The sequence below is a fragment of the Rhinolophus hipposideros genome (assembly GCF_964194185.1).
Source record: "Rhinolophus hipposideros genome assembly, chromosome: 1".
Taxonomy (NCBI): Eukaryota; Metazoa; Chordata; class Mammalia; order Chiroptera; family Rhinolophidae; genus Rhinolophus; species Rhinolophus hipposideros.
Genome location: NC_138047.1, coordinates 60,592,007 through 60,613,525, shown reverse-complemented (window position 1 = coordinate 60,613,525; position 21,519 = coordinate 60,592,007). Strand labels below are relative to the sequence as shown.

Genomic DNA, 21,519 nt, shown 5'->3' with positions numbered 1-21,519 from the left:
TTCGTTTAAAGGGCATTTTTTTCCTTTTGAGGTAAAATTTACATGTACTGAATACGTAGATCTTAAAGGTACCAGCAGATGAGTTCAAATAAAATGCATACATCTGTGCAACCCAAACCTCTGTTAAGATAAAGAACATTATTAACAAAATTTTTTTTCCTATTTCTGAATTTATCAGGGAAAACAAGGCACCTGTCATTTCATAGGTTTTGGTGAAAAACTTTTTCGACATATTTCCTAGAAATTGAGAATAAGTGACTGCAGATTATTAAAAATTCTTTTGTTTCTAGTTCAACTAGGTTCCATTTTTTTCTTTCTACTAAATCGAAGGAGGATCTAAATGAGTTTTCAGATTATTAAAACTAATTTTTGATGTTAGACTACCATGTGATTTTGGTATAAAATTCAGAAGGAGTTGAAAGTATTAATGTATATTATTATAATTAATAGCCTTCTGTTAATATATACTTATTTGTGAAAATGTTTTTCATCATTTTATAAATATATATTAAAAAACAGGAAGAGAATTGGTTGTGAACTCTTATTCTAAAAATATGTAGTATTCATCTGTGGATACAGGAAGTAATCTTAAAAATGAGTCCATCAATCTTACTGCGAGCTGCATTCCAATAAATCTTTTTATATTGTAATAATTGCAATTTGTAATATGTTTATGTTGCTTTAAGTATATCCATAATTGTATTATTAACTACTGAAATTATTTAACACTTAAAGCTTTACATAAGGGTACTAGGGAATAATACTTTTAAAATTTCAGTTTATATACATCTTTTAATTTCAGAGAATTATAATTAAAATTTTCAGGCATAAAAATGTTACACTAAAATAAATTTTTAGAGGATTGGGAATTCAAGTACAAGTTTACAAAGGAAAGGAATAATACAAATTTCTGAATACTAAAGAATGGTTTATTTGCGTACTTAAAAATATAATACTGGGGCCAGCCCCATGGCTCAGGCGTTAGAGCTTAGAGCTCCGTGCTCCTAATTCCGAAGGCTGCCGGTTCGATTCCCACATGGGCCAGTGGGCTCTCAACTACAAGGTTGCCAGTTCCCCTCCTTGAGTCCCGCAAGGGACGGTGGGCAGTGCCCCCTGCAACTAAGATTGAACATGGCACCTTGAGCTGAGCTGCTGCTGAGCTCCTGGATGGCTCAGTTGGTTGGAGCACATCCTCTCAACCACAAGGTTGCTGGTTCGACTCCCGCAAGGCTGTGCCCTCTGCATCTAGCAACGGCAACTGGACCTGGAGCTGAGCTGCACCCTCCACAACTAAGATTGAAAGGACAACAACTTGACTTGGAAAAAAAGTCCTGGAAGTACACACTGTTCCCCAGTAAAGTCCTGTTCCCCTTCCCCAATAAAAATTTTCTTTAAAAAAAAAAATATATATATATATATGATATTGCTGAGTATCAAATCACTATGTTGATTTGATTCCATTGGATACATTTTATAAAGTGATATGACAGTTTTATTTTAAAATGCTAATATTTATAACAGGCTAGAAATTAAAATAAACTGAGTGAAGGTATCTGTCTCCCTGAAGGTTATCCCCGTTTCAGCCAGCTGGAAGGGAAAAGATGTGGAAAAGCACATGTGGGAGGTTTCCATGGGCCAGACCTGGAAGTGTGCATATTGCATCCATTCATCTCACTAGCTAGAACTCAGTCGCAGAGCCTTACCTTACTGCAAGGGAAGCTAGGAAATCTGGCTATATGCCGAGGAAACAGAAGAGAATATGTATTTTAGTTATTAGCAGCAAGCATTCGATAGCATAATTGTCCATATATAGCATAATAGTGCTATATTAGCACAGGTAATTGGCATTAGTTAGGCAGGAAACTGGGAGCCTGAACAATAATGAAGGTTTCCTTCATCCCATGTTTATCAGTGGCTATCAATATTTACTGAGGTCTGTGTGTGCCCTGTGCTGAGACTGTGGGAACTACAGAAGAGTTTACAACGGTTGGGCAGACAAAATTGAATGCAAGTAAGACAATAATGAATAATGAAATAAGTGCTAAGTTGTGTGATATAGACTAGGTGATACGAAACTAAAGAGAAAAGAGAGAGAGATACAAAGTGTCATCAAGCAATACGGTAAATGGTTAAAAAAAAAACGTTACAGTAAAAGACACATTGCCATTAATCCCCTGCAAAATACTCCCCTTCATTTCAAACACACTTATCCCATCGTTCTTGCCACTTTCTGAATCAGTTCTGGAAGTCCTCTTCATGAGTGTCTTTAGTTGCGCTGTCACGGCTGCCTTGATGTCCTGAATTGATTCAATACGTTTGCCTTTCATGGTCATTTTCACTTTGGGGAAGAGCCAGAAGTCACATGGTGCCAGATCAGTGAATAAGGTGGATGAGGACACAACATGATGTTTTTATTTGACAGAAATTGCCTTATACCAGAAGCCATGTGGGGCATGGAGGCTTTCCGTTGTGACCACAAAATACGGTGAATACTGCTGCCAAGTGCCATCCAACGGAAAGGCAGGAATCTTCAATATGGGAAGCGGCATGTGGAACCTTGGTAACAGTGTGTGACACATTTCAGCTTGTTCAGTGCAGTCAATCAGGTGTGAGCTACAATTGAGAGAAGATGTGTTTTAAAGTGTGCCGTAAATCATCCTCCATCATGACAACGCTCCATGTCACACATCGCTTCTGGTATATGGCAGTTTCTGTCAAATAAAAACATTACGGTGTGTCCTCATCCACCTTATTCACCAGATCTGACACCATGTGACTTCTGGCTCTTCTCGAAAGTCAAAATGATTCAGGACATCGAGGCAGCCATGATAGCACAACTAAAGATACTCACAAAAGAGGACTTCCAGAACTGCTTCAGAAAGTGGCAAGAATGATGGGATAAGTAAGTGTGTTGGAAGCGAGGAGGAGTATTTTGAGGGGGAATTAATGGCAGTGTGTCTTTTATTATAATAATTTTTTTTATTATTATAATTTTTTATTTTCTTTAAACATTGACTGTATTTTGTGATCACACCTCATATTATGGGAAGCATGCATGGGAACTCTTTATTAGTTTTGCAATTTCTGAATCTAAAATTATTTTAAAATAAAGTTTTAAAAAAGTTATTTCTACTTCTATTCACTATACTGATTAAAAAATACTTTCATGTTTTTTAGAGGCAGATATGCAACTTTAGTTCTTACTAGTTCTTGAGGACTGGATGCTCTTTTATTCAGACATTTAATATCTATTCATTAAGTATATATAGCAAGAGGCATTATAATGTCTTACTTAAGAAAATGGGCTTTGGAGTTGAATCTGGTTCCAATCCTGGCTCTGCTATTTGTAGCTGTGTGACTTTGGGGAAGTTACTTTAGCTCTGAGCTTCAGTTTCTCCTTCTGTAATGGGCATAATGATGCTGATAAAAATAACAGTTCACATTGATGAGCATTGTAATATGTGGTGAGTTATTTGCACTTTATATAATGTAACTCATTTAATCGTCACAACAATCCTTTGGGAAAGGCATCATTTTCACATTTTCAGATGAGGACATTTAGGCATAGAAAAGTTTAGTTAGTTGCTCAAGATCACACAACTAGGAAATGTTGTAGCCTAGATTAAAACCCAGAAACTCTGGATTTTCTGTTTTTGTCTATACAGAACTAGCTTGTTGCAGACCCATTCCACCAAGAACAGCTAAGAAACAGCATAAAGTATGTTTTAGAAATATGTTTGAAGGCATTGCAGACCTACCAGGGAACCATGACACCCAAGGCGACCATCCTGAAGTAAAGGGAAGCCTAGGAAAGTCCACTTGATGTTCACCAGTGACACTTCCCCTTAGGGCACTGGCTGCTTTCTAAGTGGTGGCTGAGACTTGACAAGGTGAGCAAAAAGTGGCCACAGAAAGGTTGAGGAGTTGAGATGATCTGTCAGTCTTACAGCTCTCATGGACAAAAATTTGGGTTCAGGCCCCAACAAGGAGGAGGAACTTACAAACACCCAAGCCGTAGTTGGGACCCTGGAAGTGTAGTACAGAGCAAGGTTGGATCAGAAATAGACAAGGCCTCCCGAAGGCTGAACTTCAGCTTCAAATCAGCTCAATTTATGATTGGTGTAGGATAATCTGCCCCTACTCTTAAGTGCCTGCCAGAAGCCAAAGGGAATTCTCTCTAGAGGAATGTAACATCGTTCAGAGCCTCAAACTATCGCGTTAATTTTTATAAGCAATGGCTGGCATTTAGTCAAAAAGCAGACATACCAGGCAACTAGACCAAATTATTCAAAACCGAGAGATACAGGTAATGGTCTTATCAACAGATTTTTAAAATAGCTAAGATTAATATATTCAAAATTTTATTTAAGAAGATGAATTTCAGCAGAGAATTAGAAACTATAAAAAGGAATCAGGTGAATATTTTCAAACTGAAGACTTAAAACTGAGGTTAAGAATTTAGTAGATGGAGGAGTTAGCGACAAGGAGGGACACGCACCTGGGCCTCGTGGTGGGGGAGGAAGCGGCCAGTTTAGGGCCTCACGGGACAGATGAGGGCGATGGCAAAGCTAGAGGGGGTTGGGTATACAAGGAGAAGGAGGGTTAAAGGGGAGACTAAGTCTTGCGGAAACTATGCTGGGGAAAGCTGCGTTGAGAAGGCCAGCAGTCAGCGAGGGGGAAGGACAGCCACACTCCAGGCCAGGCTGTTAGTGCTTCCTGTTGAAGGGGCCCTTGACCTCTGCGAGTGTGCCGCTCCTGCGTGGGCTGCGGGAGCCCCTGGTTTGTGTGGAAGGAGAAAGGCAGAGCTAGATAGGAGAAGGTGGAGCAGACGGAAGGTCTCGCCACCCTGCTGGAGACCAAGTGGCATTGGGCAGTTGATGCCCTGAAAGTGATCAGGAAGGCAGGCTTTGGGATGCAGGGCCGCAGGGGGCAGGGAGTGCAGACCTTGAACTTGTCAATACCAGCAGCCCCCTTTTTTCCAGACAAAGGGCTGTGAACCCGCCTGGCGATGAGGCCTGGTCTTGTGGAAACAACTTAGCCTCGCGGGGCTGGCAGCTCTGGCCCAGGGTGGTACGAAATTTTGAGTTGGCCTGGGACAGGGTCCTGGCCAGACCCCTGGTCGGTGGTGAGGGTGGTCTGAGGAGTGGAGTAAGGTGCCATCCTGAGCGGTTACTGTTGTGGCGCCTGATGTGTCAGGTGAGGGCTGCTGAGGCAGGATGTTTGTGGACCAAATTGACCCACGGTTTATTTTCCAGGTGGCAGTGCTCCCCTTTGGACTTTTCCTCTAGGTTCGGTGCTAACCTCTCCTGTGAACTCACTCTGCCCCTCCTCCTCCCTTTAACTCTCTCGAGATTATCCATTCACTTAAAACCTTGCTTCTGATAATCTGGTAAGCCTGGGAAAGTGGCCGAAGTTGCTGTTGGAGTCGGTATTGTTGGTAATCTTGGAGGAAAGACTCTCCCTGCTGAGACTGGGTGGGATGGGTTGGTGTTGCTGGCTGGTGGAGAGGGTGGGGACTGAATGCACCCTTGGCCCGCAGCGATGGTACCAGCTGAAAGTTACAAAAGTGCCTCGTGGACTGTGGTTTATTGCTGTAGTGCTCATCATGGCGATCAGATGGCACCAGGAGAAATGGAGCCCCTGGCCTGTGTGAGTCGTAGCAGTGCAGGAGGGGAGACCCTGAGGGAGAGCACCCGCCTAAATTGATGCCTGCAGATTTAATTTCCAGTCTTAGGAGGAGGAAGTTCTCCAGTGTCATGGTTCCAGGCCATGTGCAGGAAGCCCTGTAGTCAGGAGGCCATCGTTTAAGGGTTTCAGACTGTGCCCTTTGAGGGGACAGTCTTAACACGTCCAAAGCAGAGGCATCCGGGCCACCAAGCAGATGTGTTGATTTGAATGTTGATCCGGAGCTCCACCCTGCAGGCACATGAATGGCCGCAGGCAACCCTCCTTTCCTGGGTGGCGCTTTTCAGAAGCTACATCTTAATTGAGCCTCCTGTCATACTAGTTCTGTGCTACGAACGTTGCTTCCAGAAGATTCTTAAGCTGTAGAACATTTTATCGTTGATGCCACAACACAGTGATGCCTTGTAGATGGAACTGGCAGATGGAGCCCCGTGACCCTCTCACCTACCCACCCACCTACCTGCCTGCCTACCTGTGCTTTGGTTGGAGGAATTCTTAGTGTGATGAAAACTGGGAAAATGTTTGTTTGAAATGCCTTAGGCAAATAGTTGGATGAAGTACATGGCGGGGAGGGTCACTGTGTTGTGCTGCAGTACGGAGGGTACAAGTTGGTCATGCCCAAATTCTGTTAGAAATGTCAGGTCTCCTTTGGGCATTTTGACGGCATTGTAGATTACTAAAAGAAGAAAATATTTTGGGTACCGCTAGTGATCTTTGATTCAGCTTGCTCAGTAGGGTTTTTATTAACTTGAATTTTAGTTGATTTGATTTCAAGGTAATCTGGGCATTGGAATGGGAGGGAGGGCAGGAGGGTTGTGCGGGGGGAGGAGAAAGTGAAGAAAAGGAGGGGATGGTTAGATACATTTATTGCAGAAGGTGGGGGTAGGGAATGTGGCTTGAAGGGAATTCTCTGGAGAAAGATCAGTGGGTAGGAGGGTGAGGGAACCAGCTTGGTACTGGAAGGGATGGGGGTGAAGAAAGGGAGAGGTGTGTGGTTAGGTATATTGCAGAGGGTGGCGGTGGCAGGGAATGTGGTTGAAGGGGGGAATTCTCTGGAGAAAAGATCGGTGGGCAGAGCTCTGGGGAATTGAGTAGAGCTCACCAGCAAAGAAAATACTAGTTAATAGTAATAGTGAATTGTTAATGTTAGTTAAATTGTTGCTTGGAAACTTTCTAAAGCACTTGCAAGTCGAAGTGCAGAAAGAAAAGCAGAATTGTTTTGCTTTGCTGCAACTTGCAGGTGGGGAAGAGTGAATACCGGTCACTTGAAAAATTGTGTCAAAAACTTGAATCAGCAGAGGATTAATATCCTTCACTGCTTTGCAAGCCTGAGTGGTTTACCTGAAGGTGTGAAGGTGTGCAGTGTTCAGGAGCAGGGGTCTTAGAGAAGGTTTTAAATGCGAACTTTTTATTTTAAATAAGTGGGAGATTTTGGTGTGCACTTAAAATGAGAGTACATGTACTCATCTGAGTTTGTAACTTATTTTTGCTCATTGAGATAGTTGGTGATTGAAAATTCTGAGCAAAATGAAAAAGCTATGATTTCTAAAGGAATTTTGTATGTCATATTGTGCATTATGTAAACACATCACTTGTCTTTCCTTTGTGGGCGGTATTAATAACAAATTTTGCTTCCTGTTATCTTCATAGTCATTGTAACATGAACCTCATAACCTTTGTGGTCACTGTAAAATTGTTGTAAAATTTGGTAGGAAACAATCTATGTGCCCTTGCTAAGATTAGAGTTAATAATCCATCTATCTTTACTTTGAACGTGCTTTTTGAATGATCCAGTACGAGAGGGGAAACTCAGCCAAAATTACTTTGGGGAATAAACAAAATGGGTGGGGGGATGTTTACTAGCTGTGGTTTGATTGTAAAAATTCAGGGAAAGATCTGAAAACCCTTGGTATCACTTGTTTCTGAGATGCATCGATTGAATTGGTAAAGTAATACCTGTGGCTTTTTGTTACCATGTTCCTCTTTCCCTCAAATTTCACTTTAAAAAATTTAAATCCCCCCGCCAAAAAAAAAGAATTTAGTAGATGAATTTACCAGCAAATTCCATACAGATAAAGGATTAGACATTTTTTAAGAGGGAAAAAATTTCTTATCAGCAGACCCTGCATTTAAGAAATCCTAAAGTGTGTTCTTTATTCAGAGGAAAATGATCCCAAATGTCAGAACAGAGATATTGGAAGGACAGAAAGAGTAAATTTGTGGGGTATATATAAATGAATGTCTTGTGGAGTTTAAGTATATGTAGAATTAAAATAGTTAACAATAGCACAAACATGGGGCCAGAGTAAATGATACTGGTGTTCTATGGTTCTTTCGTTGACTAGGTGATGTATAAAGTACCAACTTAATTCCTACATTGTAATCTCTACGGTAACCACTAAAACACAGTAACATAATGTATAAATAAGCTAATACAAGGGGGAAATGAAATAAAATATTTAACCCAAAAGAAGTCAAGAAGGGAGAGAAAAAGAAGATTCAAATAGGAAAAAGTAAAATGGCAGATTTAAATCCAAATATTTAACTAACTATGCTAGATGTAAACAGACGCATGCTGATTAAAAATATAGTCAAATGTGATATATTTTTAAGACCCAATTATATACAGCTTGTAAGAGTTGTAGCTTGAAGTTTAGGATGCAGAAAAGTTGAAAGTAAAGAGATGGAAAAAGAAACACAGTACTGTGCAAACTGAACTAGCCCCTATTCTTGTGCCATGCTGTACCTAGCTCATAATGTGATTGCTAGATTTAAACCAGATAATCTCACTTAGAGGTTTTTAAAGCATTGTCCTGGATACATACTAAATACTCGATACATTTAACTATTATGTTTGAGGTACCTTGTTTCTTAAGATAGTATCCCCCCCCCTTTGAGATGATACAGCAAGGACTTTTTTTGTAATATTGTACACATTTGTCTCGTAGGTTGCTTGATTTTTCAGTATCTTCCATATGTACTCATACACATTTTATTCCTTTTCTTAAACTTTTATATTTTCATTTAACTTGCAGAGTGTTATGGCTGTTATCTCTTATTTTTGTTTTAAGTCTGCTTTGTGGTGCCTCTGTCTAATGATAGTATTACCCATAGAGTTTCCAAACTAAACGGCATTCTTTTATTTTCTCCCTAGTCTTTTATGAAGTGTTAAAATTCTTCAGAATTATTCTTTCTTAAATTATTATTCACATAATATAGACCTTCTCCATCATGTCAATTACCTTTTAGCATGAGGGCTTTTTGAAGAATAGGTGGGTATGTAATTCTTTATAAAATAGTGCTATAGAACTAGTCAGAGAGTCTTCTCTGGACCTTGCTTTGTATGACAGTCTGTTGTACATTGATTACACATCGATAGGAGAAACTTAAAAGACTTTTGTTCTGCCTCTGGTGTTCCATTTAGCTTTTTAAGAAGGCACTGCTTTTTGAAGGAGATTAAAAATGATTATATCGACTCAGATCTGAATCACCCAAAATTAGTTAGTTTTCCTAAACAACCAAAATTGATGTAATTCTGGACTGAATTTGGTCTCCTACCCACATGTTAGTGGGCATATTTGTGTTTGTGGAATGTTCTAAGCCTTTCAGAATTGACTAGACTTACTGAAGGTATAATATGGGCTTTTCTTTGGGGTTTCTTCATCCTTTAGAACTTGGGAAAATGAAATTTGTCATAGTTAATTTGGTGGGTAGCAATAAAGTCAAATATCTGTAGTCCTTTTTTTTTTCTGTGTTGAATCTGAGACTTATTTCTGGGAGTTTAAAAATAATCCGCTTCTTATAAATTTCACCTTGTATCAATAAAACTGTACAAGTTCTTGTAATTTAAATAATAATTTCTTCATAGCAAGTCATCGACCTGGACTAACAAGGAAGGTAACTACTCGGGGTGGAAGGTAGAACTCATTACTTGTGGTTTTACTCCTGTGTTCGTTCTGCTCTTTTCATTTCTCTTTGAACAGGTTGTTCCTTTCAACAGCTTTAGATGCAATACAGGAACAGACATTTTTACTTGAGTGATTGTCTTAAGTTAAAAGGTGTAGGAAAATTCAATACCAGATTAATGAGAGCCGTGTTGTATTGTTTACTAGGCAGTGAAATCAGCTGTGCAGACCATCACTGTTGGAGGCGTGAGCACATCACAATTTAAGACAATTATTCCTCTGGCAACTGCTCCCAATGTCCAGCAGATCCAAGTGCCTGGAAGCAAGTTTCATTATGTCCGACTTGTTACTGCCACTACAGCCAGTAGCTCAACCCAGCCAGTTAGTCAGAGTCCCAGTACAAACACTCAGCCTCTTCAGCAAGGTTAGTAACCATTTTTAAAATAGTAATTAATGCTTTGAACATTATTGAAGAACATTGATCTTTTTCTTGCTGAAATCGTGATTAAATATGGCAGTTCAGCTGAGAGTTTGAATTAGCAGCTGTTATACAAAGCAGTGACAGAATTGTAGTTTTATATAACTGTAGTATTTCATTCTGCTAGAAGTCGGTACACAGTGTGCTGTAGTACCAGATAATCATAATTATCAGTTTGTGGGTAGTCATTTTATTGCTGGTTTAAAGCCTACCATTGATGCCAGTGGGATAAATTTAGATGGAAACAAACTATTTATCTTATTTTCTAAACAATGAAGATGCTTGATAGGGTTTGGGTCAGTTGAAATAACCAGTAGGCAAGGTGTAAATAAGTAAGAATTTATATCACTTTCATTCTGTACTTATTTTGAATCTGTAATTTTTAATAAAAAGCCATTGAAATGTTCTGTTGTTTGCTCAGTTGTACTTTTTTCCTGGAAGATATTCCTTTTTATAGTCCTTCCATCTTCTGTTTGTGTTTAACCCTTCCTACCACCTGATACACATACACAGACTCACACATAGCCTTTCTCCATATTTATCTGCTTGTTAAAAAATTGAATCGTGTGAAAGGATCAGGTTTTTTTCTTGGAAGACTGCCACATATTCCAGTGATGTCAAAAAGCAGTTGAAGCAAATGAATGATTTATTGTTTGTAGATGTTAATAGAAGAATTAAAGACCACTTGTTTATTCTTTCCTTTTTTTTTTTTAAAGGATCAGAAGGTGAAGCCGTCTATTGCTGATAGCTAGTTCACTTAAGGGAAACTAGAAGAAAAAAACAGTTTATTTTTTAAATTACTAGTGGGAGAAAGTGGAGGACCCCTGAGGGAAACAGCATTTTAGTGTGTGTTCTATTAAAATCAGACATATCAAGTAAATCATATTTTCTAATCCTTCTTTAAACTGATTGTGGAAGAAAATCTTTTATTATAGTGTTCTTAATGAGAGGAAAAATGACTAGGGGAGTCAAGTTTTGTATTCTCTGAATACTGAAACTTAGCAGGTTACTAACAAAAGTGCTTACAAGTTCAATTTCCTTAGATATCATAATGATGTAAAGCAGTCATTAGATACAATTGGTGATATTTTATGTGTGTGTTGTTTGTATGTATACAGTATGCTGAGTATAATTTCCAGTGTGATGTTAAAATGAATTTACTCATTATCAAGAATAAGGTTTTGGTATAAGTAGAAAAGGGAGCTGAAGATCCAGGAAGAGTGGAGGGATGGGTTGGGCATTTTGTAATTCTAAGGTATTTACCGGTGGCTTCTTTTCCAACTTCATGTCTGTCTTTCTGCCTGTATCTCTATTCTCTTTGCCCCCTGAAAATCCGTCATCTACACGCCCCCACATAACACCCTTCCCTGCTTCTTCCTGCTTTTCTGTCCACTTTCAACTTTTCCTCTCTTCACCCCTCTGTCTCTCTGGCTCGTTCTCTATGTATACCCTCTTCCCACCCACTCATAGACACTTACTACCCATGCAGTTTCCCTTATATTCACCCATATTTTTCTTTTTGTCTTTCTCTTCTATCCCATAAAAGATCTGGGTATGTATAATATACTATATTATTTCTCAGGAATAGCGAGCGAGTTAACTTGCAATTTTTATTAGAGATACACTAAATAGTTGCTCTAGTTCATCAAATGTATTAATGTCTTTCTAAGGGCTTAATTTCCTATGAGCGATTTACTTATGCCAAAGAGAATTGGGCTCATCTTATACATTTTCTCATGAAAGCCATACAAAAACCAGCATTCCAAGGCTCCATACTGTTCACTGCAGGCTGGACGGCAGGTAGCACTGCAGAAAGAGCCAGAAGAATGCTTGGTTAACCTCTTTAGAATATTATCTCCTGCCATCTTGGTGAGGGAGGAAATCAGTTTAAGAAATTAAGAAGTCTCAGAAACTTGCAGCTGTGGTTTCTGAAGTTTGGAAGGGGCTGTTCTAAAAAGATTGTCAGAATTCTAGTTAGACTAAACAATGAAAGACTATGCCATCTTCTCTGAAAACTGCAGTAGTAGTATTATTGGACAGCTCAAAAGTTAAGGAGGAGAAATAGACTGTTGATTTATTATATAACGTCAATATGATAACCCCCCTTCCCTAGGCAATTTATAGTGTCCTTTTTTCTGACCATATTTTCTGCATTCCCCAGGTTTCAGTTAAAACTCATCATGTAGATACCAAGCTAATGTAAACCTGAGTTCCCAAATTTTCCAGCTCTGTGTATGTGCACATGCGCACACATGCATGGGGTTCCTTTCTTTATTCTCCAAATAGGAATCATCAGAGTTTGAGAGCAGACCACACACTCCTTTCCCCATTATTTCGTGGACTCGGAGGACATTCTTACATATCTCTAGTTTTTGCACTTGCTTCAGAATTGCTGCTGTATCTGCTCATGGAATGATGATCAGCATCTCCTCGCCAAGGAGCCAGTGGTGTAGGGAGTTCACTCTTCTGTGTCCCAAACATGATTTCAGGCTTTTAATACCTTTCAGTTCGCCTTTCAGTGCCTTATAGTATTGCTGAGGCCAGTCTACAATGGTTATTATAACTTTACTAAAGATGAAGTAACTGAGGAGACTCAGAACAGGAAACAATTTCAAATCAGGTATTGGATGTCACTGCTCCTATAATTCATGGTCATACTCTCTTTTTGTTTAACAACTTTATTGAGATATAATTCATAGCTACTATAAAATTCACCTCTGTTAAGCATATTGTTTAGTGGTTTTTAGTGTATTCAGAAATATGCAGTCCTTCCCACTAATTAAATACTTTCTGGAGGTCTCCTGCCTTCCCCTCTTCTCCTTAGTTTATCACCTTGATGCAGGGACCTCCTCCCGTTTAGGGCAGCGTAGTCACTAATGTTCTTCCAGGACTCTCTACTTTTGGTCTTCAGCCATTGACCTGCCCAGCGTTTCCATCCACGGAAATCTATTTTTTTTTCTTTTATTGTTCTGAGCAGTTTAGATCACCTTATCTCAACCTTTCTCAGACCAGGCTCTAGACTATTTACATAAATAAGGGATGTCCTTTCTAGCTACCTAAATCCCCTTTTTAGACTGTGAAAGTGGCAGTAGGCAGTATTAAACATTGTATTTCTTTTGGTCTAAAGATAATAATAGGTCTTGTGCCAATCTCCTGAGTTTCATCATAGCGTTTCTCTCTGTCACGTTTCATCTTCCCTTCAAATCAACTCATCCTTGAGTTTTTAGTTTTAATAGCTGTTATTTTCCCAGTCACTTGAAAGCTTCACAGTGACTTTTCTTCCCTTATACCTACAATTTCTGCCATCCAAAAGGTCGATAATTCATGTTCCTTCAACCTCTCCCATGTCTCTTTGTAACTGCTCTCTCCTTTCCATTCCCAGTGCTGTCACCCCAGACTAGACCCTCAGTTTTTTCACTCTTCTAACTTGTTTCTTGCAGCTCCATTCTGTCTTACACACTGCTGCCAAACAGTTTCTTTTCGTGCTATTCCAATCATATTTCTGTACTTCGGAATCCTCAGATACTTCTCATTGCCTACTGAATTAAAAACACAAATTTCTCCCCCACATTCAAGGTCTTGCAGTCATCCTTTTTGCTTGTGCTTGCCTAGTTGCAGCCAAACTAGCTCTGGTCACTAACATTTTGTGCAATATTTGCTGCTTTCCAGCATTACGCCTCCACTTCTCATGCCTCTGCCTCTGTGTGGAATGTCCTTCTCCAGCCTGTGAACCCTCTCTGTAACCTAATCACTGAACAGGACCTATCTCAGAACCTGTGTCCTCAATGCATGCTTTCCATAGCCCATCCTCTGCCAATCGCATGTATGTTCTGTTGCCTTCGAACTCCCACAGCACTTTCTCTTTTTTTAACAGTATTTATTTTATTGGGTACTTGTCTAATCTGCTAGACTTGAATATAATCTCTTTGAGCGGGTGTCTTGTACTTGAATTTCCCTGGAACACTGTCCACAGTGTATATAGTAGTAGTCATTTATTACTACTACTAGTTATTATTTATTACTACACTACTGTATATAGTAGTGTAGTCATCTACTACAGTAAAATAGTAGTCATTTATATAGTAGTAATGGTTGTAGTAATAACATTAATCACAATAATGTCAACTAATATTTATTGAGCACTTACTATTTGTTGGGCACTGTTCTAATAAACGTTTATGAATTAATATATTTAATCCTTATACCCTTTAAGGGAGATACTATTCCCATATTGCAGATAAAGATAAAGGCAAAGAAAGTTTAAGTAGTTAGAAAGCAGCAGAATTGGAATTTGAACCCCCAGGGTCTGATGATTTAAGAGACCATATTCTTAACCATACTTTGCTGCCTTTTAATAGATACTCGGTAAATAATGAATTACACAAGAATGATATTTTTCTCTGGTGTAAATACAAACACAGAATTAGAAATAGTATAGAAGAGTGTTGTTACCCGAGCTCCTGAATGGCAGTATTTTTTTCCTTATGTAACGTTTCATCTGTTGGATTTAGTGATGACTATATAAGTCGTCCAAATACAGACTGAAGTATTTTCAGTAGAATGTGTTAAATGACAAACATTCCCTCATAAAGTGGACAGACTATATAGCTACCTAGTAGATGGGTTAAGGAATTTTGAAAGGTAGTGATCCTGATTAAACATTGTTTCAAATAGGAAACAAATGGAATTCTATAGGTCTTTCATAAGGATATCTTGAGGGAACTAAGTATCTTAAATGTTTTAAATACTATTTCCTGTAAGTAAATTATCCTGTTTCCCTTTTTTAAAAAGCGAAGCCTGTGGTTGTCAACACCACTCCAGTGCGGATGTCAGTTCCACTTGTCCCAGCACAGACTGTCAAACAAGTGAGTATCACATAATGTCTTTTTTCAGTGGCTCCCACAGACAATTTGCTTTTAAAATTGAAAGTTAAGATTGAAGGACAAGAAATGTATACTGCACCGAGAAGCTGTAAAGTTTATTTTTGTAATTATTGATACAATTTATTTCTTTTTAGGTTGTTCCAAAACCAATCAATCCAACTTCACAAATCGTTACTACCAGCCAGCCCCAGCAGCGGCTTATCATGCCTGCCACCCCACTGCCACAGATCCAGCCAAACCTCACTAACCTGCCACCAGGCACTGTGTTGGCCCCAGCTCCGGGAACAGGGAATGTGGGTTACGCAGTGCTTCCAGCTCAGTATGTTACTCAGGTACGAGGCAAAAATGAAGTCATTGCACTTCCAAAAATGGGTCTAAAATGTCTAGCGCTATCCTGTTCTGAAACTACTCAACCCATCTAATTCAGTATTAAAATGGCTCTTTCCACAATCTTGAAACATTAATGAAAACTTCTAAGCTGTTTTCAGGTATATTAAGCATTGAGGAGTACAGAGCATAAGTCAACTATAAAAGTCAGATAATTTGGAACTGAGGGCAGTTTGGCGAGAGGGCAAGATCATGTAGATATACGAGAAAGTAAATTGAAGCTAAAATCAGCAGAATCCGAACGAATTCAGAAACAACTGTGACTAATAAAGCTCTTCCTCATCTATGAATATGATGCTACTGACTTGTTCTACTGTGAGATGCATTTCTATGCAATGTATCTTTAGTGGCCTGTCCAGACTCTCTCATCTGGTCATCTTTAGATCAAAGCTACAGATTATACAATTGTCTGGTTTGGGTTAGGAGTGCGGCTTCTAGGAAGCAGAAGTTTTCTTTTTCATGTAAGAATCAAGCAAATTAGTACCATGTTCTAAGCTATTGAATTTATTTCAGATTATAAGAGAGACGGAAACCTATCTGTATTTTAACGAAATGTACTTTGAAATATGTTTTTAAAAAATATGTTTTAAAAAGATGTTTTAAAAAATTAAGGTTCAGTATTTTTATCATTAGTATCTCTTATGTTTAGAAATGAGTTTGAAGTAGAAACTTCATTATTGTGCACGTAACTTCTCATTCTCTATAACTTGCAATGTGATGATCGATACACTACCTGTTTTAGTTACAAGTAGACACATTGCATTTTTCTAGCCAGTACACATTATTACTCTTTCAGAGCATTCATCTAGAATTTCCTAATTCTGATAACATACTCCTCTATGAAAAAATTTCCTATATTTGTGTAATGTAGCACTTTAAAATGTTTATGTTGTTTTCATCTCTAGTATTAGTTTGGGTCTTTAGAAAAACTTCATGAGGTGGTGAGTTTGTATGAAATTGTCCATTCTGTGTTTCCTATTAATATTTTAGTATATGAATTGTGCTGCTGACTGATCATTATACCTGAGAATTTATCCATTTTTGTAAATAGAGTCTAAAATTACCTTTCTTTACATGTAGCTACAGCAATCTTCATATGTGTCAATAGCAAGCAACTCTAACTTTACTGGAACACCGGGTATCCAAACCCAGGCAAGACTTCCATTCAATGGGTGAGTATTTTGAAAATATATAAATTGTTAAATCAGGTGAAATGCAGCATCAAATATGTGTGTGTGTGTGTGTGTGTGTATATATATCTATTTCAAAATACATTTAATTTTTTTCCCCTCAAAGCTATGTGAGCATGCCTCTATGGTACTGTTTATTTCTAAATACTTTAAACAGAAAAGTCACAAGAATAGTCAAAAGAACTCCCAAATATTTTTTACTTGAATTCACCAATTTTTGCCACGTGTTCTACTATTCTCTCTGTTTCTCTATCTCCACTTCTCCATCTCTCCTCTCCCACTCTGAAGATACTCTTTTAATTAGTTTTTAAATTATGTTAGGTCTTTGCTTTTTTTTGTCTGTTTTTAAATCTTTTTATTGTTGCCTTTGCAGTGTTGATTTAGAGGCAGTGCCTAGCTATCTGACGGAATCAGTCTACCCTTTCCTCCCCTCCCAAATTCTGGCCCTACATACCCTTTTCTACTCACTACCTTTTATAATTGCATCCAAAAAGTTTTGAGGAGATTTCAACTTTAATTCTCTCAGAAGGAGGAATATTTTTTGTGGAATGTTTTGTAGAAGCTATTGATAACTTCCTTTTTTCTTTTTCTTTTTTTTAAATCCGTATCTTGGTTGTTTCGCTTTTCGTGTTACTACTTGTTTTTGAACTTAATGTAAATGGACAACATAGCAAACTTTTATTAGAGCTGGATATATTTGTTAAAGCTTTATTTTAGGAGGAACTTACAGATTTTCTAATTTTAAATAGTTACTTTTAATTGATTAAAATGTATGTCTTTTTTGTTGTCTGTATAGCATAATCTCATCAGAGTCTGCCAGTCGGCCCAGAAAGCCCTGTAATTGTACAAAATCGCTGTGTTTGAAATTGTAAGTCTTTTTGCTACTGTTTTCTCATTGGATATACCTGAAATGCTTTTTAAAATAAATAGAGTTAACTAAAAATTCTAGGTAGACCAATTTTATAAGTCAAAGTAATTTAAATAAACATACAAGTGTCAATGTTGGAGAACATATGGCATTGTAAAAATACTTTCATTCATTCAGAAAAAAATAATTTCAGAGTCCTTCTCATAGATGAGGTACTGGAATTGGGGTTAGGGAAGCAACAGCAGGAAGTAGATAGACATAGTCTCTGCCCTTAATAATAACACATTTGGTCTTATTTATGACCTTTCTATCTGGTCTCCTGAATGAGGTGATACGCTGCGTAGTTTTAAAAATTGTTGGATGATTAATTTGCTTCTTAGTACTGAAGTAGGAGATTTGACATAAAACAGTTAAATGAAAAGCACTGGTCATATGGGAGTCCAAAAAACCATGATAGTAGTTCAAGTGAGCAGGTTCCACTCATAGAATATAGCCCACAATTTTCCTTTTTCATTATTTTGAAAAAATTTACTTTGGGGGCACATAAAATCATATAACTGTTGTGTTGACAGCTGTTACTGCTGGAACTAAGTTTCTAAACCAAAATTCTAAAGAGCCGGTGACTTTCATTTTGAGTCTTACTGTGTAGTTGACAACATATAACTATAACAAGGTAGTTTTAAGTACATTTCTAAAATGTTTTGCTGCATAGATCATGCAGATAATTTCTAGTTTTGTTTGCTTTAACAATGACTTTTTTATATGACTTACATTGACTTTTATATTCCAGATATTGTGATTGCTTTGCAAATGGTGAATTTTGCAACAACTGCAATTGTACTAATTGTTATAATAATTTGGAACATGAAAATGAAAGGCAAAAAGCAATAAAGGTGATTATTTTTATTTCGTTTAACTCACAAAAATTTCTAATTTCACATATTTTTTTGTAGGACTCTTTGTTTTACAAAGCAAGTTAATTCCCTTTGCAGTATGTATGTATGTATGTATGTATGTATGTATGTATTTATTATTTTAAAAAAACACTTTTATTTAGAAATAATTAACACATGATTCACCCAATTTGAACTGTATAATTCAATGGTTTACAATAGTCACAGGATTGTACAACCATCATACAATCTTACTTTAGAATATTTTTGTTTCAAGTTTCATCCATGTTGTGACATTCCTTTTTACTGCTGAATTCTATTCTATTGTATGGATATGCCGTATTTTATTTATTCATTCATTCCTTTGCAGTATTTAAATGTAATCTATGATTTAACTTCACTTGATATTTGATCTGTTTTGATAGGCATGCCTTGACAGAAATCCAGAAGCTTTTAAGCCTAAAATAGGGAAAGGAAAGGAGGGAGAATCAGATCGACGTCACAGCAAAGGATGTAATTGCAAACGTTCCGGATGTCTTAAAAACTACTGTGAATGCTATGAGGTGAGATGCTCTTTGGAAAATAATCTAACCATCTTTTGAAAATAACTTTAGAAAGGGCATACTATAAAAATTTACTTGGAAATTGGGAAATTGCTTTGCTCTTGCAGTTAGAAAACATGTACAGTTGGCCGAAGGGCCCTAAATTGAGGAAGACCTGGTCTCCCAAGAAAGGTTCGTAGGAACAATTGCACTTCGCTTTATTGTGCTTCACAGATGTTGAGTTTTTTACAACTATAAGGCGAGACCCTGTACCAGCAAAAAGAGTACAACTCGCTTTATTGTGGCAATTGCTTTATTGTGGTGCTCTGGAACCAGACCCACAATATGCAATATCTACCATGGTATGCCTGTACCTTGGTTTTGTCATTACAGCTTGGGGTCTCATTAGCTGATTTACCAGTTCATAACTTCTTGATCATTATACCAGTAAGTATGCAAATCAGAGCACCAGTTTACTGATTTTCAATAAAAATAACATAAAAGTGGATTGGAAATTATAGCCTTCAACTGAGGGGCAATACTACCCAATCTCCCCCATGGGCTTTTTAGAAATATACATGGATACAAAATAGCCTATATTTCAGGGTGCAGTCCTGAAAGTAAAGATTGATCTGCCCAAATGCCAGTAGCACCCTGTTGAAGAACACTGCTGTGCGAAAAACTAAATTATGTTAAGAAGTTTGCTTTGTGAACATAAAAATAGAAAAGGAGGAACATGGAATATTGCTGGAATTGGTTATTGGTCATTGTGAGGTGATTGCATTCATTTTTACCATTTCACCCTCCCACTCAACTAGCTGTTTTTATTTATGGGTGAATCATCTTTGCCAGAGAATATAGTTGAAACTCTGCTTTGAGATGCCATGTAAATCATCCCCTTCTTGCTTCAGACAAAGTACTATGTAGTTTATTATTTTTATTTGCAAAGCTTAAATGTAACAATCTAGTCAGGCCTGAGATTAACTCTAGGTTACTCTCATTGGTTTCTTGGTGTGTCTGAAACTCTTTATGGACAATCTTTGGGGTTGAGTTATTTCTATAGTTGGCTCTTCTCATCTGGTATATTTTCATTCTTTCAAATTTCATATTCAGAGGGAGACTTTAGTTTGGGCAGAAGGCCTAGCCTTACACTTGGTAAAGTAATACCACCAAGGATTGCACTCTCACCTGGTAAGATTAGCTCTGTTCCAGGAGCATGTACCTGCAATTTAGTGCCCCTTCCCATACATAAACGTGTCAGAGTAAAGATTTTGTGTACTGAATTCCCTGTGTAATGAATCCTTTATGCATTGCAAAGGTCAAATACTTCTTTGAGGAAGTACAGTAAAGTAATATCTTGTTAGTCCTAAAGTCAGTTAGTATGAGTGAAAATTGTGTGTAATCAAGACTATTTATTTATTTATTTTTAAATAAATGTTATTGGGGAATTGGGGGACAGTATGTTTCTTGAGGGCACATCAGCTCCAACTAGTTGTCCTTCAATCTAGTTGTGGAGGGCGCAGCTCAGCTCCAAATCCAGTTGTCATTTTCAATCTTTAGTTAGTTGCAAGAGGTGCAGCCCACCATCCCATGCGGGAATTGAACCGGCAACCTTGTTGTTAAAACTCGTGCTCTATCTAACCAACTGAGCCATCAGGCCGCACCAAGATTGTTTTCGAAAGTCTCTTAAATTGTCTCAGAATCTAACAAGTTGGTTTTTCATCCACTATTGGAAAAGATTGATTCTTGTTTAAATACCTGATGAAAGAGGTGGCTTCTCTTCATAAACCATATCATATAAAAATTGTCATGAATATATAAAAATGTAAGCTATAAAACCAAGTCCACAAAAAGAGAGAAAATGAAAATTATTGTAAAGCTGGGTCTGAAGGGCAAAAAAAGCCTTTCATGTATATGGCATTGAGCAATCAATACATTCTAGGCATGTGAAATTCAACCATACGTGAATAATGTAATTGTCCACAAAAGAAGTTGAATTAGCAAAGCCAAATGGACGCCTTGTCATTCTAATTTCTCCCTCCTGAGATACTGTTAGGCATTATTAGTACCTTTCTTACGGTTCTTAAAACTTAATCCAAATTTCCATTATTGGTATGTCTCCCCCACCCCTCCACCCCACTTCCTCACTGAGGGATTTTTATCCCTTCATCATTAGATACTTATTAAGTATTGCTTTAGTTAAGTAAAGTAACCCTGCCTGGCTCATAGTAACCCAATTAACTCAAAATGTATATCCATTTTGTCCCTTGGTAAATAGAATTTATTAGTATATTGTAGTAAGAAAGGAGCAGGGTAAAATGTGTTCACAGTATGATCCATTTATCATGCTAGGTGCTGTAGAGAGAAATTATTTATTTAAATTGACATGGGTTCACTGAAGAAAATGCAGCCAGCAAAAGATACTCAAATTTACTAGGAGTCTAGAAAATGCAAATTAAAGAACAGTGAGATCTCACTTTAGGTTTCCCCCCCAATCAGATTGGTGAATATTACAAAGAGCTATAATATACCTTGTTGGAGGGAATGTGGGAAAGGTGTCTTTTATACATTTCTGATGAGATGTGAGGTATTACAGCCTTTTGAAAAACAATGTGGCCACATCTATTAAAATTAAAATACATGTACCCTTTGGCCAGTAAGCCCAATTCTAGAAATCTAGCTCATAGA

At 37.7% G+C, this 21,519-nt stretch overlaps 1 protein-coding gene across 5 annotated transcripts in view; it reads left to right on the top strand.

Annotated features, from left to right (window-relative positions):
• The window catches only part of LIN54 (lin-54 DREAM MuvB core complex component), a 62,290-nt gene that overhangs the window by 36,628 nt on the left and 4,143 nt on the right, over positions 1-21,519 (top strand). For all 5 annotated transcript variants that reach the window (XM_081056428.1, XM_081056427.1, XM_081056426.1 and 2 more), the window contains exons 5-11: positions 9,798-10,014; positions 14,860-14,933; positions 15,086-15,283; positions 16,419-16,510; positions 17,325-17,396; positions 18,187-18,289; positions 18,715-18,852. In XM_081056428.1, coding sequence (XP_080912554.1) covers positions 9,798-10,014; positions 14,860-14,933; positions 15,086-15,283; positions 16,419-16,510; positions 17,325-17,396; positions 18,187-18,289; positions 18,715-18,852 — 894 coding nt within the window. The remainder of the gene's footprint in view (positions 1-9,797; positions 10,015-14,859; positions 14,934-15,085; positions 15,284-16,418; positions 16,511-17,324; positions 17,397-18,186; positions 18,290-18,714; positions 18,853-21,519) is intronic.